Raw genomic sequence first — 18175 nt, 5'->3', positions numbered from 1 at the left:
ATAAATATGTTAAGGTAACTTACTTATATATTATTACCAGGCATATTGGTACATAATACGAACAATATTTTGTTAATACACTCTTAATAGCTTGAAGATGTTACTTATGGCTTGTGCAGTTGTATTGCTAATTGTTGTGCTCTGTAAAGAATAGGGCAGATTTAAGTTTTAAATAATTGAAAATTCATTCAATAGATGATAAAAAAAAATGTCAACAGCCATATGAAGGCTGAATGAAACTACTATGTATATAGAAAATCTGATTTTCAAACAGGGTTGACTATGGTGAGATCTGCAGTTCAAATTAATACATGTATTTACTTGGTGTTGATTGTACTGATATTTCAAGCCAGCATGTTTCAGTTTAACTCAACAAGTCTAAGCCAAATAAAAACCTTCACTTTCACGCATCATCACTTTCCCATCAACACTGCATAGTCCCTGTGGTGTTCATTAAATCGGCTCCAAGTCAGCAGGAACATCTGTTCCCTGTACACATCACTGGCACTCAAAATGTAATATTATTCCTTTCATTACAGTCATACATGTTCTGCTGTGTGGTAAACTGCTAAGTGCGATGCCTCTATTTAAACAAATAAGCTAATCTCTATAAAACAGATTACCATATGGATACAGAATCTGTAGGCGATCTGCACAAATGATGCCCAAATGGAACTTACCATGAAGCAATTAAAGGGTCTGAAACTAGGTGAATCCTGGGTAGTTTATCCACTTTTTAACCGATAATGTACCATGGAGGAGAGTGCACATAGTGCTTTTTAATACCTCCCTTCTCGTGCATCAACACACTCATTCCTGAAAACTGTGTCTGTGTGTTTTGACAGGTTTGATTAGACCATGGATAATGCAAGCTTGGGATTTCTTGGAGATGCTAACACATCTCTTCAGAATGAACTTCTATCCTGTACTACATTGAGGAACCAGGCCACTCGCATTTTCCTCTATGCCTTCCTCACAGTTGGCATTGTCTGCACAGTGGTGGGCAACTTCCTGGTCGTCTTGTCCATCGCCTACTTCAAGCAGTTGCAGTCGCCCACCAACTCCTTCGTCATGTCCTTGGCAGTGGCCGACTGCCTCGTTGGACTGGTGGTGATGCCTTACAGCATGATTCGGACTGTGGAGGGATGCTGGTATTTTGGCGTACTTTTTTGTGGGCTACACTCAAGCCTAGATGTCATGCTATGCACTTCCTCCATATTCCATCTCAGCTGCATTGCTTTCGACCGCTACTACGCTGTCTGCAATCCGCTAGTGTACTCTCTTAAGATGTCGCGCAGTCGGGTAACTCTTCTTATTGTTGTGTGTTGGGCTGTTCCCATGCTAATTTCCTTTGTTCCCATAATGCTCAACCTTCATATTGCCGGTGTAAACATCCTGCTCCCTGAGGATGTTTGCGTGTTCTTGGTCAACCGCGTTTACGCTGTCATGGCCTCCTTGGTAGCCTTTTACTTTCCAATGGCCATCATGTTAGTAGCCTACTGGAAGATCTACAAAGCTGCCAAACGGCAGGCCATGCAGATCAGCGCCATGGAAAGTCAGATGGCATCTGGAGTGGGAAAAGACTCAAGTAAGAAACAAAGGCATCGAAACACTATGAGGCGGGAGAAAAAGGCGGCAAAAACTTTGGGTATCATCATGGGAGTGTTCCTTCTCTTCTGGATGCCCTTCTTCACAGTCAACATTGTAGACCCCTTCATTGAATACAGCACAGAGGTGGTTGTCTGGGATATATTTCTCTGGCTAGGATATATCAACTCATCTCTAAATCCCTTCCTGTATGGCTTCTTCAACCGCTCCTTCCGTAGGGCTTTCCTCATGTTCATAGGCTGCAGGGTATGTCTGCCCGGATCCTCGCCTGGGATGGAGCTATCGCACACTAGGAAAGAAGCGAATGGCCGTGCAGATAAACGATGAAATAAAGATTGTATCTGTATATTTTGTGCAGGCATAAAATAATAAGTAATAATACTAAATAGTTTAGTAAGGGCTGCATTGTTATGTCTCAACGACATTATTTGAACAGTTTTAAATCAACATCAACTGCCTGAAAAATATGTGTGAATTACTAAGAAATATAATTATTTGTGCGGTGGGAGTACCCCCAACTATGGCTCCAACCATGACATTTAAATCACCTTTTTTGTCTTTCATGTTAAGGCAGTGTGTTCTTTGGCACAAACAGTTTGATTGTGAGACATTAAAAAGACCCTTTTTTCAGTATAATAACTTGCAAGCTGCTTTGGAATATTTTCACATGCATATTGGTGATATTGGTTGACATTTCTGCACAAAAGTGGTTTTAAACTTAAAGGTATAATAAGTAGGCCCCTCCTGAAAACGTCCCGTGCAAAGCAAAACAACAGAATAGATGCAGAGGGTCTCACAAGGGTCTGCACACACACTCACCAACACACATGTAAAGAGGCCCATAAGTGATGATTTATATTATATTATATTTGTAAAAGTCTATATTTTATTTTTCTAGGAAAATCCAACTTAATATACCTTTAAGAAAAAAATTGTAGGATGGTTGCAGTGGCAGTGTATCCCTATATCATGTTTATGTTTCCATGTTAAAGTTGGCCAATTTGTATCTATTAAAACCAATGTATGTTCATTTTGAAAATGGTTTCTGTTTTTCTAAGGGAAGTTTTAAATAGGTCCTGGAGGATGTCAGAACAGAAAGGACCCACAAATAGAAATATCTGACTATAAAATGTTGAGTAAGAAGGAAGATAAAACCACAGACATGTACAATACATACAAGTTTTTATGGAAAGTAGGAAGACGTGCAAGGAGGAAGGACCACGTTAAAGGTGTACATGAAACTCCAGGAGTATGGAAATTAAAACTCAGGTAAAAACCTCATTGTTACTTGAATCTCGCTCTTCCTTTTGACTTTTACTGATTGATTCCAAACCATAGTCAACCTGTTTTAATTCACGGTTGTAATAATAATAAATGATTGTTTGCATGTCTCACTCAGTTTCAGAAGGAGGAAAAACCAGAGAGGTGAAGCTTGTGGATTCAGATAATGGCGGGATAATAAATACATCCTGATGAACTGGTGGATAGGAGAGATGGTGACAGGTAGGGTGTGAGATGCTTGTTCTTACTTTAATTTTACACTTGTTCGTCTTTCTCTTCCACTCCTCCACTCTTACTACATTGCTTATATAACTTAAATCTCTTCAAAAATCTCATAGTGTTATTTTAGCTATGTCTTTATTTTTGGTTTGTCAGCACTGTGGATATTGGCTATTATGCTCAAAAGGTTTAGCTGTAAGGCCAAAAATGCAGTCAATCTAACCCGGCTATCTAAGACCAAGCAAAGGTTTGTGTTTTCATGGCTACATACCAATCACATCGGCTGACAACTAAAAACAACAAAAGGGTAACTAGAACAACCCTGGAACTCATTATATAGTTTCTGCTAGTGCCTGACTTGTGTAGCTCCTGTACACTCTTTTTTAACTAATCCTACAAGATATAGAGAAACCAAATACCCAGAGTGCATAGCAAATTAGTCTTGCACGAGATAGTTCAGGAATCACCTTCTGTCTGTTTATCAGCTTTAAGCCAGAGTCAAAGGCAAATATGGTTCAAGTATTAGCAGCAGTACACAATTGGGAGTCAAGGCAGTGGCTGTCTCTTGTGCTTGGAAAGACTGTAAGCCTTGAATGTCTGAACAAACTTTGTAATAGAAACAAGGGACTATTGTGATTCAGTTGAAAAAAAAAACACGCTGGGCAGATATTGTTTTTTTAGTTCTTTTTCTTTTTCAGGGACAGACGGGTCAGAGAGAATAAATGAAAAATGTTTCTTTGTGTTATTTTTCAGACCGCATAAAAAAGCATTTGAGCCATACCAATGAACTATGTTTTTTTTTTGGTCTATATTGGATTTGCATTTTTATGCATTTCTACCATTTATGTCTAGCTTTTCAAAGTGCATACCATATACTTGCAGTAATTGGTGCTTAGTTTCATACCTCATACCCCAGTGTGAGCAGTTACCAGCAGATTGTGTTCTTTATGGGATGCTGAAAGATAATACAGTTAAAAAAACGTTAGAAATTAATTTTAAGTTTCCTCCAGGTCAAGAGAAGATTTGAGTGAACTCTTGGTTGGAATGAGGCTAAAAACAGGAACAATTAAATTGTATTCGCCACTATTCTCACTCTCTTTGAATTCCTAAGATACACGTATCTTTTTTCGTCAATTTCATTGGTATTTTTGCATGATTAAAAGGCAAAAATAACCAAAACAATAGTGCCATCTGCTGGACATTTGCTTTTTTTTGTAAACCATGACTGCTAAACAATGAGGTATTCTCTCAATTTTGTTTCTCTCCATTTTTATTTTGCCGTTCATCTCACATAAACAAACATAACATCATAAAATACCAAAAAAAAAGCATGTTGGTTTCACATTAGCACTCACTTGGAAATGCAAAATTACAGACATTTGGGCAAGGTAGACTCATGGATTATTATTCATACACATATCAATGCCAAGTTTACTCATAAACCCACTAGTTATAATAAATACTCTGCAGCATCTTTATTCTTAGCTGGACTCTTCACAATGCTTTGTCAAAACAGAAAAATGGATGATAAAGTATCATAAATCATTCCGTAATGTTTCATTTGATTACATCCGGACATCAGGCAACAGTAAAAAAATCCACCTTTGCTCTGTTAGAGCGTAAAATATTTCCTATATTTTTTGGTTGAAAATCAGCTGATGACAAAGAAATAAAGTCATTGCACAGTGTCACCTGGCCAATACTTAAAGACTGTCTCATATAAAATTCAAAGGAAAACATTATACAGTAATAATAAGACTAATTTCAAAAGCAGACAGTGCATACAAATGTCAATTGTTGGCTGTTCATTGTCAATGCACATTTCCTCCAAGTGAGAGCACTTAAATTAAGTCCAAGGATTTGCTTCCAAAATGTGTCTGTAAGCAGCTCACAAGAGGTTTGATCCAAATAAACATGATGGGAATGAAGGACTGAGATAAAGTTTTCGTCATGTTTGTGCTGGGATCAAGCCATCATTCCGGGACGGCAGCTTTGATTCTCAGATACTTTGTGAACACAAAATTATGCCCTATCAGAGTCTCTCTCTTGCATGTTGTTCCAATACGACCCCTTGAAAATAAATAAAATATTCTCTCGTGGCCCCTCTAAATGTCAGTCTCTTTCAGGCCGTAGCAATCTGCCAGATCATAGAACTGATAACCGCTCTGCTCACAGGAGTTGTAAATCCCCATAGAGACTGTATCTACTATATCAATCCGGCCCACTGCAGGTGTGCTGCTTTTTCCTGTCCCGCCTTTGATTTTATTTGACAGATTATTCACTTTCTCTTTGAGATGGAAGGAGGACTTTTGCAGAGGTGGAAACAGGCTCCACCTTTTTAAACCGAGCGAGCGCCCTTTCCCCTTATGAAACAAAGAGTTGCCAAAGGATTCGTGCACAGGGTAGCCGGGTTTATAGTCTCCCATCTGATCCTTTGTCATTCCTTTGACAGCTGTCCGCCAACTCTGGTCATAGAAGCGACGCAGGACTCTCTGTCTTTTGTGGCACTGGCATCGAAGTAGCCGGGTGAAGGCCCGCTGGAACTCTTTGCTGGAGCAGGGGTAGATCACGGGGTTGATGCAGCTGTTGAAGTAGCCCAGCCAGAAGATCACTTTGAAGACAGTTTCAGAGGGCTTCAGTGCTGGGAAGAAGGAGCCTGGAAGGAGATGGACATTTTGGTGAGTATATGCAATATAAACTTTAAGTATATGCACAATACAAGTAGAGTTACAAGAGATTTGTATTATCCGCAACATTTGACTTATTTTATAAAATGAGGCTGTAGGGTATTTTCTCAATCTAGAATTGGAATTATTTGAACTTTATAAATAGGAAAACACTGAAATAGTGGATCTACTTTACTGCTGTTTGATCAATACACTACACACAATGCTGTATGTTATTTTGCCACTGAAAGACATTTTTCACCCTTCTGACAGTAGGGTATTTACTTTTATAATGATGTATTGTGCAGCAGCAGCTGTTTGGTTGAGTTTATTTATGAGAACACAAGAGATTCTGACATTTTGTGGACTTGAATTAATGGGACAAATACAGTATATATATTTAGAGCCACAAGCCCCCATGATGGACAAAACTCTTTCTAATCCTTTTGAGTACGATACAATACGATATGATACGATAGGATACGATACGATACGATACGATACGATATGGTATGATACGATACAGTACAATACAATATGATACGATACGGTACGGTATGTACTATTATGATACGATACGATATGATACAGTACGTACGATACAATACGATATGACATGATACAATACGATACGGTATGGTGCAGTACAGTACAGTACAATACAATATGATACGGTACAGTATGTAATGTTACGATACGATGCAATACGATTCGATACAGTATGTACGATACAATACGATACGATATGACACGACACTATGCGGTACGGTACGATACAATACGATACAATATGATACGAAACGGTATGTAATGTTACGATACAATACGATACGATACAGTACGTACGATACAATACGACACGATACAATACGATATGACACGATACAATATGATACGACACGGTACGGTATGTAATGTTACGATGCGAACGATATAACACGACACGTTACGAAACGATGCAATATGATACGATACGGTACGGTATGTGATGTTACAATACGACACAATACGATATGATACGATATACTTTATTGACCCTGTAGGGAAATTTGTCTTGGACTCAAAGGTTGCACACATTTAGCTGTCTCTTCAGTAATATGAAAAAATGTAGAGCAGGATATGAAATTTATAAGAGGTATTTAAATTATCTTCATTAATGCACAACTGTCACCATATGCACAACATAATTGGGATTTCCATTCACTTTTAACAGGGAGTATGCTCTCTTTGGGATCAAGGTAGAATATACACGAGCTTAAATGAGTTGGCAGAGACTGTACAGTGTAGCAGTCTAATTCTTTATGTAAGGCATGTTCACTTCATTAGCATGTGGCTTATACAAAGCCTGTCTTTGTCATCAGTATTGAAAGGATAGTGAACCCAGCCTTGGAGGACTTAAAATATCCCTTTTGTCAGCTTCCTTTAGGGTGATAGAGCTTTAACAATGAACAGCTAAGACTTTTGTGAGACATTATAGCGTAAAAACTGCAACAAAAACACAACCTATTAAGGTCAACTGGTAACGTAGTGTAAATGAGAACATAACATTTTTGTGTAAAAAGTGTTGTTCTGCTTTCTGTACAGCTTGCTATCAAAATGCTGTTTTTCATGGGACATTGCCTTCTTCCAATCACATTCGATTTATTCTTGTCGTCCCTGCAGGCTTGGATCTCTAACACGGTATTGACCCTGGACACAGAGGCAACAGTCTGCACTCGCTGGGCCCAGAAGTCCATTTTCAGTTTGATTCTGTTTCAACAATGTAGAAATGTATAAAATGGCTTGCATGTGACTTAAAAAGTAATGGCTTGGTGGTATTGCAGGAGGCTTGTGCCCTTTAATCTGAAACAAAAACTGAATAATAACAGTTCTCACTGTTACTTTTAACTTTTTCTGCAGCATGCACATTGCACACTCCTAAATGGCTTTTTCTTTACCTTTACTTATGTTGAATACAAAATCTGACTCATCACATTAAACATTCAGATGAGTTAAGAGGTCAAAGGCAGAGATGTTTGCCATTGATTCTTCTCACTGAAATGACATCATTTTTTATAGGCAGCAAGTGATTAATCACTCTGACGCAGCACCACAACACCACGACAACAACTCTTATCTTATTATCTTAGTATGTCATATTTTTAAAAGTTTAAATTGGCTTTTATACAAATCATAGGGCCAAGTTACAAACTAAGGATTTGAATACACATTAAACCCAGCCAAGGAGTCAGGGGAACCTTTCCAATTTCTCAGACAAAATTTTGTGATGGCTCTATTGTGAGAGCAGGCAGACCCCTTATGAGTCCTCAGTAACAGAGCTTAGGGAATTATCTCCCTGACATTTAACGTTTCATGTGAAGGTCACCATTTGATGCCTGGCTTTTTATAACACCATCAACATATGGCCACAAAAGATCAAACTGTAGTTCAGTGTAAATTTGCTATGCCTTTGTAGTAAGGCATATTGATCAGATTGCGTAAGGTGATGGCCTTATATTAGCAAAAACTCTCAGTATTAAAGCAGATATTGGCATACTCTTAAAGTGATATTTTTGCAATTGTCAGTAAATTCCATGAAAGACCAAATCCAACGATGAATTAGTACATTTCTATACACTTTTATGCTATCAGCCACAGCTCATTTCTTTCTACTTAAGACGTTAATCTTTCAAAACAGATCATGCATGTATATTTAAATATTTTAAAGGCATAATCATTTTCTGCAAAAGCTGGGAACAGTAGGTTTTAGAGTAAAATAAACTCCAACATGAGAAAATAGTCTCTTTGCTGGAATCGTTGCAGCTGCCAATATGCTGTTAGTATACATATAAACAGTTGTGACTCAGAGGTATAGTGTGTCGCCCTTCAATTGGAGGTTGGTGGTTTGATCCCCAGCTCCTCTAAATCTACATGCCAAAGTATCCTAGGGCACGATATTGAACGCCTCTGCTTTAGCAACTGAATGTTTGTATGAAAGGCTGAATGTGACATATAGTGTAAAGGGGCCTTTAGTGGGCTGAAGACGAGGAAGGGGCTTTATAAGTGCAGTCCACTTACCGTCTACATATTCATCACAATTAATAACCTTGTCGCCCAATGCAATGGTGTGGCTCATTGATGTGTTTCTAATATTTGTTCGCAAATATGCAGCAATTTAGGCATTATGATAAAATAACATACAGAAGACTTTCACAGGCAAAACTTGTAAGTCACGTAAATTCATCGTTGGTTTTGGACTCCGAAAATAGGACTTGACTAAATGAGAAAGTTTATGATATCTCCAGACTTGTCCTTTAAAAAGAGATAGCTAATAGTTCTTCAATAACAAGTACAATACACGTGAATGTCTATTTTATGGCATTAAGTCCACATAAAACCAAATAAAAGTGTTGGATGATTCCTATAAAACAGCTATTCTGCTGTATGTTTGCTGTGCAGTTTGGCTGCCCTTGATGTTTTAGCCATTACCCTAAGAGACAGACACCATTCAAATTAAGTCTAAAAGTCTTTCTTTATTCCATCATTTTCTGGCAATAACAAAAACATATTCACGAGATTGCTGCACTAATTTAAACAAATGGTGTTAGGGCGCTCTCCCTGGAGCTTGAAATGAGTCAGACTACTCTGTCTAGATTTACATCATCACATAGAAAGGGCCTGAATGGCACATGAGGTGCTGAAAGTACATCTGCCTCTGAACGAAAGGTTACGCATTAATGATGTCTCTGCAAGGTAGCAGCATCTATCTGTCTGACTGAGTGAGGATGGCTAAGCAGGGCCAGGGATTGTAAGTTAAGCTTTCTGGATACAAATAAACTTGCCCTTTTCACTCCCATTGAGTGATTAGCAGCGCTCATTTAATATTTCCTGAACTTATACTTTCTCCCTGCAGACTTTGCTCCAATAATTTCATGCAATACCTTTGGAGGGTGCAGCAGGATTGAGAGTGCTGTGAGTGCTACACCTGATGAAATACCGGTCATTCGTCCATGATGGCTTTTCCATTGAATAATGTGAAATATATGCAGAATTAAAATTCATGAGGCCACCATCAGTGTGATAATACAATCGCTTTCTGTAAATGCAGCTTAATATGCAAGTTGCATTCCTCAGTTTGATTTATGTGCAGCTACTATGTCTTTTATTGGTTGTCCCCACTGAAAGGCATTTTCAACAATCTACTGAGACTATTTCCAATCCTATTTATGCTGGGCTGAAATTGACATCAACATTTTAAATCCATGGCGCAATTATTTGGTTTTCCAAGACTCACAGGTAAGCTACAAATATTGACAGTCAAATAAAAGCCTTAACAAACAGATACAGCACCTTTGAGTCATTTGCTTGTGAGACTCTTATATCTAATCAGGTAGCATATGCACTGGAGCTGGTATTCGGTATGGGCAGCTTCCTGAGAGAGCTCATTAGTGAAGAATGTCAGTCTATTATGACTGCTCCTTTAAAAATCTGATACAAGCCATCTGAACAAATAGTGCTCCCAGGAAAAATGACAGGCATGAAAACAAGCCATGTTAATGGTCTCTTTGCATTTGACCTTTTCTGAGCAAAAGACTTGTTTTTATAATAATCATACAGTCTCAGTGTTTTGACACCCCTCCTGTCCTTAAAATATACGCTGACTTTAATCCAGCTTGTTTGTTTTTGTTCATCAGTTTCCTGCAAAATCTTACTGTTGATGCTCTTATTTTAGACTGTAGTTTTTTGGTTTATTACTGGCTTGTGTCTGCAGCAAGTTATTTATAGAGATGTACGTCGTTTTGGAGGTTTTGCAGGCGAGAAAAAAAAAAAAGTTGAATCACTCCTATGACGCATAGGCTTTAAATAGCCTACTGAAATTGATAATAAATGAATTCGGAAGAAAATATCCCTGCAAACGATTAACATTCCTCCTCTTATTCTCGGTGCGTAATTATGCATTCAAGCAGATGACTTAAAGGCATTAAATGTTAACATTTTATGGATTTGCTTGAAGTATTTTGGAGCACAGGGGACACAAAGTTGTAAGACATACCCATGGGCAGAAAGAAGAAAAAAGGCAGCCAACACAAGATGAACATCCCCACAACGATGGCGAGGGTTTTAGCAGCCTTTTTCTCCTTGGAAAACTTCATCAGCCGCACTGAGAGCGAACTTCTGAACGGGTGGTTTTTGCTACCTTTCGCGCTGGTAGTGCGCGCGTCCTCCAGCACGCTGCGGCAGTGTATCCGGAGCACCACATCCATCGACTTATTTCTCTCCCGTTTGACGCCCGCTTCCAGGCTCTTAGTAGTCCTGCGTGCCACCACATAGACCCTAAAGTACATGAAGAGTATGACCATGAGCGGGAGGTAGAAAGAGAAGAGGGAGGAGAAGAGCGCGTAGCCCGGCTCCTCTGTGATGCTGCAGATGCTTTCGTCCACAGGCGGCGGTTCCTTCCATCCCAGAAGCGGTCCGACAGAAATAACCGTGGATAACACCCAAAGTAGGATCAAAATAGCTACTGCCTTCCTCTCTGTCATAATACTGGGGTATTTCAGGCAGTATTTAACCCCTATGTACCGGTCCACGGAGATGATGCAGAGGCTGAGGATGGATGCGGTGCAGCAGAGCACATCCACCGCTGCCCAGATGTTGCAGAAAACCCGGCCGAACACCCAGCAGCCCAGCACCTCCAGAGAGGCAGAGAAAGGCAGCACGATAATGCTCAAGAGCAGGTCCGCCATAGCTAAGTTTACAATAAAGAAGTTTGTGACAGTCTGCAGATGTTTATTGCACACCACAGACAGGATAACCAAAATGTTTCCAACAATTGCAAACAGAATAAAAACGGAGAGAAAGACCCCAACACCGACAACCTGTGAATCCATTGTGAAGTTCTTGCAGGTCGTGGTGCTGTCGTTTGGAGATGTTGGGTCCACAATAGATCCGTTAAAAGCTTCAGCAAATAAAATCCCATCGTTGCTTTCGTTCCTCAAGTTAGAGTCTGTCATTTTGAAACGCCATAAAGAGAAGTTTAGAGTTTGTTTTCTATACAGTGCAGTGTGTCCGGCATTGTTTTTCGGCTCTATCACGAGCAAGACAATCAAGAAGGCGTCCTCGCAGTCACAATTTGCCACACTTTAAACGAAGAATACTCGAAACATGAGGAAAAACCAAAATAACTACATGTAAGTCATGCATGGTAAGGAAGCTGTTGTTTGCATGAGCAAAAATACTCTCCCATTGAGTTCAACTTTTGAGTGAGTAAAGAACCACTTTCCACGCGTTCCCTCCATGCGCTGGTGTTCCACTGGTGGCATCCTTTGTAACTGATCACAGAGTCAGAGCTGGTACAGCAGGTCTGAACCCACAGCTCCACCCACACGTCACATATTGACTGTTGCGTTCACGGTCTCCAAAAGAGAGCCCCACTTTAAATGTAGTCACGACCTACATGACACATAATTGCGCAAGTGTAAACGTCATCCGACTTCTTTAAGTACATGTAATTTTTTGTTGAATTTGTAGTTATTCTTATGTATGTAAATCTACTGTTATTGTGTTTATCGAAATAAAGATATCAATAAATCAAATATTCGATTGAAACTGGTCGCCCACTTTTCATTTCTTTATTTCTAAGGAGTGTTAAATGTCTCAGAACTTTGGATCAGCAGACATGAGACTAAATTCTTCCACACAGGTGAACTGCATCATACAATGGCCCAGTTGAGTCTGATTTTGATTTTGAGTTGAGTCCAAATTTAATTAATCAATTTCTATCCTGGTAGGAGTGGTGTATTCCAGGATGACAATGTCCTCCATCCAGGAAAAAGTAGTCAATGCACTGCATCACCACTTCTTGTTTGTCAGCTGCTGTATATGTGCATGGTGATGTTTTATAACACTTTAATGGAAAAATATAGTATACAGGAAAAAAAGGGGGGGAGAAAAAAAGAAACTCTCTAAATTGGCTACCCGACACGACCCCTAACCCATCTCGCAAAGACAAGACAAAGCAGCATCAATCAGATTATCTAAACAGCCTGGGGCAACAACAAGCCAGCTCGGACTACCAGAGTAAACTACTGAGCGCCTGGGGGCGAAGCTGTGAAGTTTCCCAGGGACACTGCAGCTGCCATCCCCGGGCCGTGTGTGCATAGCTTCAGTCGAGGGACAGGCCTGGACAAACCACCAGGGAGCCCGGAGGAGAGGAGAGGTCAAGAGGCAGAGTCACAGAGCGGACAAACAAGGCCTGCCTGGGAAAACACCAGTCAGGTTTGTCTGCAACAGCTTAGTGTGTTGTGACATATTGCTCTGTCTTTGTGTAGTTATGATACATAGAAGTAATCGAAGCGGCCTTGCGGCCGTGTTGTTCTATTATTACTGTATCTAAGAAGTCAATCAAATCCCATTTTCATAGAAGACTATCATTTCTGCTGAGATTGGACTATTGTTGCGTGCATAACTCTGATTGTTCCCTGCTGATTGGGGTTTTCTCATCATCTCTAATTTGGAAGGAAATGGTGTAATTGCCTGAACCACAAATTGTACATATTGCAGTTTCTTGCAATTTGTCCTGCAAAATCATCTATCTTTCTCACGAGTTACTGTAATAATAAGCATATTGATCGACAGCCAGAGTGGTTTTAGTTTTAGACAAACTTCCTTTGTGTTCAAATCATTGCACAAAAAAAATCTCAGCTAAGGTCTATGAATACACCTCAGTATCTCTGTCTCTATTGTACTAGTTATAGTGCTTTAACCAAGGGCAAAAGTTCATACCCACACTGTATATGCTGGAGGTTGTGCGTCTGGGCAGTTCAATCAGGAGAGACAAGTAAATGAAGTAAGGGAGAACATTTATTTTACAATGATGATGTGGTAATGAATCATGGTCAGAGGTCTTTGGCGCTTGGACTCTAGAGGGAAATATGGTGATGAAGGGGTGTCGGCCCTGAGCAGATGCAAGATATATGTCCCCACTGTAGGCCAGACACTGGTGGCAGAGGTGTTGGCTGATGAGATGATGAATCTGCGAAGACTAGGCAGTGATGGGAAGGTGGAGGGTCACGCATAACGATGGCACGAATAAACTGGAGGCAGAGAAGAGTAAGTATTTAAATAGACAGCAACAATATGAGCTAACAATGAGGGCGTGTTGCAGTGCTGTTGGACAGATGTGACCAGGTGATGAGAACAGCTGATGAGTGCAGGAAAATAAGAGCGAGCATGCATGAGGGGAGCGTGACCAGAACGGTATGTGATATGAACCAGCATGCAAAAATATAGTCTTCCTGACTGAACTTATGCTCAAGCTTCATGTAAAAAATAGTTGTATTGCCAATTAGACATCAGAACATTTGAAATAACTTTGCTGGTTGACCTTAGAACATAAATATTGGACTATTTTGCAAAAACAACAGTCAATGCCAACATTTTTTTCAAAGCAGTTGTGAGAAACCTTCACTATGTGTTGATTCTGGCAGGCCCTGTCTTCAAAGTTGCTATTTGTCTTTGATACTAGTATTTTTTATTCATTTTTTAACATTCCAGCTATTTGCATGATGCTCCGCAATGAGGTTACGTATCTACGACATGTAAGATTAATAAATGTACTATGAACACAGTTACATTTTTTGTTCTTCAGTCAATCTCTGCTTTTATCTCGTCGCTGATGCTACCTCGTAAAACCTCCTCCTTCCTCCTTTTAACTTTTTCTTTAAACAGAAAGATCATAGCATCATCATGACATTTGCTGACATGATGACACGCCACCCCAACCTTATTATAAACCTTTATTTTAAACTTAAAAGGAACAGTACCTCCTGGATGACAAACTGAGTAAAAATTGCCACGGAGTATAAATCTTGAGGTGTGTTTTTTCCCCAATATAATCATGTAACCTTACATGAATTGAAGGGTTTAAAGGGATAGTTTGGGTTTTTGGACACACTGTAATGTTCTGTGTGCCCCGATTGTTTGTTTTCATTTGTTCTGTGTTGACCTCCTGTTTTATTTTGTGCATTCTGTCTAGTATTACTTCCTGCCTTTGTTCAGTTACCCGCCAGTTTTTTCCCTACACCTGTGTCCCATTGGTAATTAGTCCAGCCTATACCCTGTGTTTTCAAAACACCCTTTGCCAGATTGTCATTGTCACCCTTGTGTGTTCATGCTTTCCAGCCTTGATTTCCTTGTGTTTGCTTGCCCGGTCTTTGAACTCTGGATTTTTGGACTTTGGTTTTTGTGGATTACCCCTGTTGGATTATTCTGCCCTCGCTGACTGAAGAACTTTTCTTGCTAACTGGATTTTGTGTTCTGGATTTTCCTCTGCATTTGAGTTTCTCAGCAGAGGAAGACACTGTTCGCTCAGGTCTCCGTGCCCAAGGGAAAAGACTTTTTGATCATGAGCAGCAGCTGTGAACTACATGTGCGACAAGGCACTTTTCAAGACCCTCTAAGCCCACTCCACCTGCTCAGCCTTCTCCTTTGCCCCAGGAAGCTCGGCCATCTTTTCGACCTGAGCCCTGTCTTCCCATTATTGAGAGGTATGATGGTAATCCCTCTACCTGCCGCTCCTTTCTGTCTCTATGCTGAATGACTTTTGAAATGCAACCTCACTCTTATCCCTCGGAAAGTTCCTGTGTAGCCATCATTATAACCCACCTCACAGGAAGAGCTAGAGAGAGTGATGAGGGTGTTGACCCCTCCCAGCAGCCTGGTGGTCTCCGGACAGCTTGAGCCATCCTGCTCAGCCTTGTTTCTGCTTCACCCAGTATCTATAGTTAGAAGTCTGACTCCTCAGACTTTCTTTGGTTTTAGATCGTTAAATCCATTTGTGAAAGCAAACACAAATGGATCACTACTGCCTGCATGTTTTTGTCAGGTAAAACTTTTTGGTTTCATGACCCTGGCATCTCACCGGAACTACTTATTCTACGTTCGGAACCGGCCAGAACTCCGACCACGGGACTCGGTGAGTAAGATAGCTTTGCATCCACTACACTACTATATGTATTTCATACAACTTAGTGTCCAAAAATCCGAGCAAACGGTCACTTTAAATTAGTCCAACTTTTAGGCTAAATGTTGGTTACATAAGAGAAGAAAAAATCACCTATTCAATTGAATCTTTGGGGACTATAAATATACCAGCTGAGCAAAAGGAGAGCAGACATCAATTCAACTCCTGGGCTAGTTTGGCTAAAAGCACACATTTTATGATATGTTGGAGACAGTGCTCTGGCTGTGGGCATCAGCTCCTCCGTTTCTGGTCACGGTGGGTCGAGTCTGCACAGCTGTCAAAGCACATCCTCATTATTGGATTTATATGAAAAGAAGCTACAACCTCATCCAGCCCAGCTGCTCCTCTCTATGAGAGGGCCGAATCCAGTCATGCAGAGCCAACTTCAGGCCAAACCATTGAGGAGAGGGAGAGGTTTTTGATGGCACAGAGCGTTAGGCTGTCAAAAAGAGGATGTTTCAGATATCAATTTATGATTGATGATTCTTTGAATTTATTACAGTGAGCAAATCATTGATGCATCAACACTGTTTGAGTTAAGATGGCAAACTTGTTAGCTGTGGATTTAAAATCCTAATTATCTGTGCGTAAATCAAATACACTGTACAAAAAGATGAAGCTCCCTTCTGACTGGCTGCAGTATAGGTCATAAAGCCCGCCTCCTCCATGTTAACAGATGGGATATGAGTCAAACTATAAAATCAAAATACATGTCAAATAAATGTTTCTCAAACATGGTTTCTGTCGATATAGTTCTTATCATGCTGATTTAAGTCCAAGTGTTCATTTTAGTTTTAATTTATTTGATGCTTTAAAAGGAATGCAACGTCATGATTGACAGCTCTGTTGACAAATGCAGCACGTGCAGCCGATCAGTTCTATTTTTTTTTCTATAACTGTGAGTATCTGTTTCAGACCAACGCAAGAAGTTGTTCTTCTGCAGACCAAGCTGATGTGAAGAATCTGTTTTGTCGGTAAGTTAAATGTGTGTTTTGGTTAGCAGAAGGGACAAGAAGTCAAGACCACAAGCCGATCTGTCTCCAAATGAGCAAGTACTTTGGCTCCTTTGTGTAGTTAGAGGAGGTGGAGACGCCTTGTACATCTTTATATACGGTCATTGTTCATCACTTTAACACTTTCACATCGTAACATTGTTTGTCGTAATGCAAAATACCAATTACAAACTCTTTAAATTCGGAAATTCTGGAGGAGTTATTGATTTCATTTATATTCAGTTTAGAAAGAAATCTGAAACTGAGACAGGCAGGTTTGAAGTGAAAAGAAATTATATCTCTCATGTCTGTGACATTTCCTACAGATAAGGACATTGAAACTGCAGTGAAAGGTGTTTTATTGCTGCTATTATGAGTATCCAAAGGTCATTTCCACAGTCTGTTTTTGCTGAGAAGCTCCCGCAGCTTGCTGAAAAAGTACTGTAGATTATTCTAGGCATGTGACAGCCATGTGCTTTTCTTCCTTTAATATATGTCAAAGCATGTGATTTGTCTATTACTGTTGGGGTGTATAGAGAATACGAACTGATATAGCAAAAATCCCTCTAATGTAAATTGCCTATGCTTGCTTTATGAGCAGACTAAGTTGTGATGTTGGCTGCAGCACATGGCTCATGGAACATCAGGGAGGAGAGCATGTGTCAACTCATTTCTATGGGAAGTCATTGTTAGCAAAATAATTATTGCAACCAAATACAGAATATGCACAGACATTCTTAGCCTCTCTCTCCCTCCCTCCCTCTCTCATCTCTCTCTCTCTCTGTGCCCTCAGACTCTCAATATGGTAATCTGCCCTAGACTTTGACTGTGTGCCATCTTATCAGTCCTCGGCAGAGCTGGGTTTGAGTCGGCCACAAGTCGTGTTGCGCTTTGATATCACTTCATACACGACTGTTCAAAGGCTCAAATGTTTGAAAAGGTCAAACGGTCAAAAGTTCCTCGCACTGCTTTGCGGTGTGTCACCTTTTGTTGCCAGGACTGAGGACCAGCACGTGTTAAGATGCTGAAGACATTTAGAAACCACCTTTGTGCTGCAAATCGAAAGGACTTCTCACTCAGTGCAGCATCAAATGTTTCTCACTCTGATTGTATTTCAAAGTGTTGATCTAACACCTTGTTATGGGCCTTAAAGAGCCCTCTTATCAGACAGTGTTGCGTTCGCTGCTTTTTTTCACAGCGTTCACTGCATTTATCGCTTTTTACCGCTGCTTGATTAATGACATTACAGGAAAACACCTGCCTACAGATGGAGAACATAATTGCACTATTTATAATGAGAATGCTCTCATCTCTGGCTTTTAATTTTATCCTTTCAGGCAAGGTCATGAATATTAATTTGAATGATGCGAGCAGTAAAGCCTGTTAATCTGATTTTAAATCTGATTGAT

The 18175-nt window shown here is 40.0% G+C and overlaps 2 protein-coding genes across 2 annotated transcripts; one reads left to right on the top strand and one right to left on the bottom strand.

The window, feature by feature from the left end:
• Positions 1-858: 858 nt before the first annotated feature.
• On the top strand, positions 859-1935 carry LOC138594909 (5-hydroxytryptamine receptor 4). The gene has a single exon (XM_069666185.1). The coding sequence runs from the start codon at positions 859-861 to the stop codon at positions 1933-1935; it is 1077 nt and encodes a 358-aa protein (XP_069522286.1).
• Positions 1936-4387: 2452 nt separating this feature from the next.
• Positions 4388-11832, bottom strand: adra1d (adrenoceptor alpha 1D). Its single transcript, XM_069666056.1, has 2 exons — positions 10807-11832; positions 4388-5764 (listed from the first exon to the last, which is right to left on the bottom strand). Exons 1-2 carry the CDS (start codon positions 11762-11764, stop codon positions 5214-5216), a joined length of 1509 nt encoding a protein of 502 aa, XP_069522157.1. The 5' UTR covers positions 11765-11832; the 3' UTR covers positions 4388-5213.
• Positions 11833-18175: the final 6343 nt, after the last annotated feature.

Source organism: Semicossyphus pulcher, unplaced genomic scaffold (genome assembly GCF_022749685.1).
Source record: "Semicossyphus pulcher isolate SPU_LCO1_2020_fin unplaced genomic scaffold, fSemPul1.0.p SCAF_17, whole genome shotgun sequence".
Lineage (NCBI taxonomy): Eukaryota > Metazoa > Chordata > Actinopteri > Labriformes > Labridae > Semicossyphus > Semicossyphus pulcher.
The sequence above is the reverse complement of the archived record's forward strand: the minus strand, read 5'-3'. Positions and strand labels throughout refer to the sequence as shown.

Excerpts from the sequence above, each read along its gene's own strand:
- LOC138594909 (XM_069666185.1), top strand. The coding sequence starts at position 859 with ATGGATAATGCAAGCTTGGGATTTCTTGGAGATGCTAACACATCTCTT.
- adra1d (XM_069666056.1), bottom strand. The coding sequence starts at position 11,764 with ATGACAGACTCTAACTTGAGGAACGAAAGCAACGATGGGATTTTATTT. Across the intron at positions 5,765-10,806 it reads TTTCTTCTTTCTGCCCATGG|GCTCCTTCTTCCCAGCACTG; the intron begins GTATGTCTTACA and ends ATCTCCTTCCAG.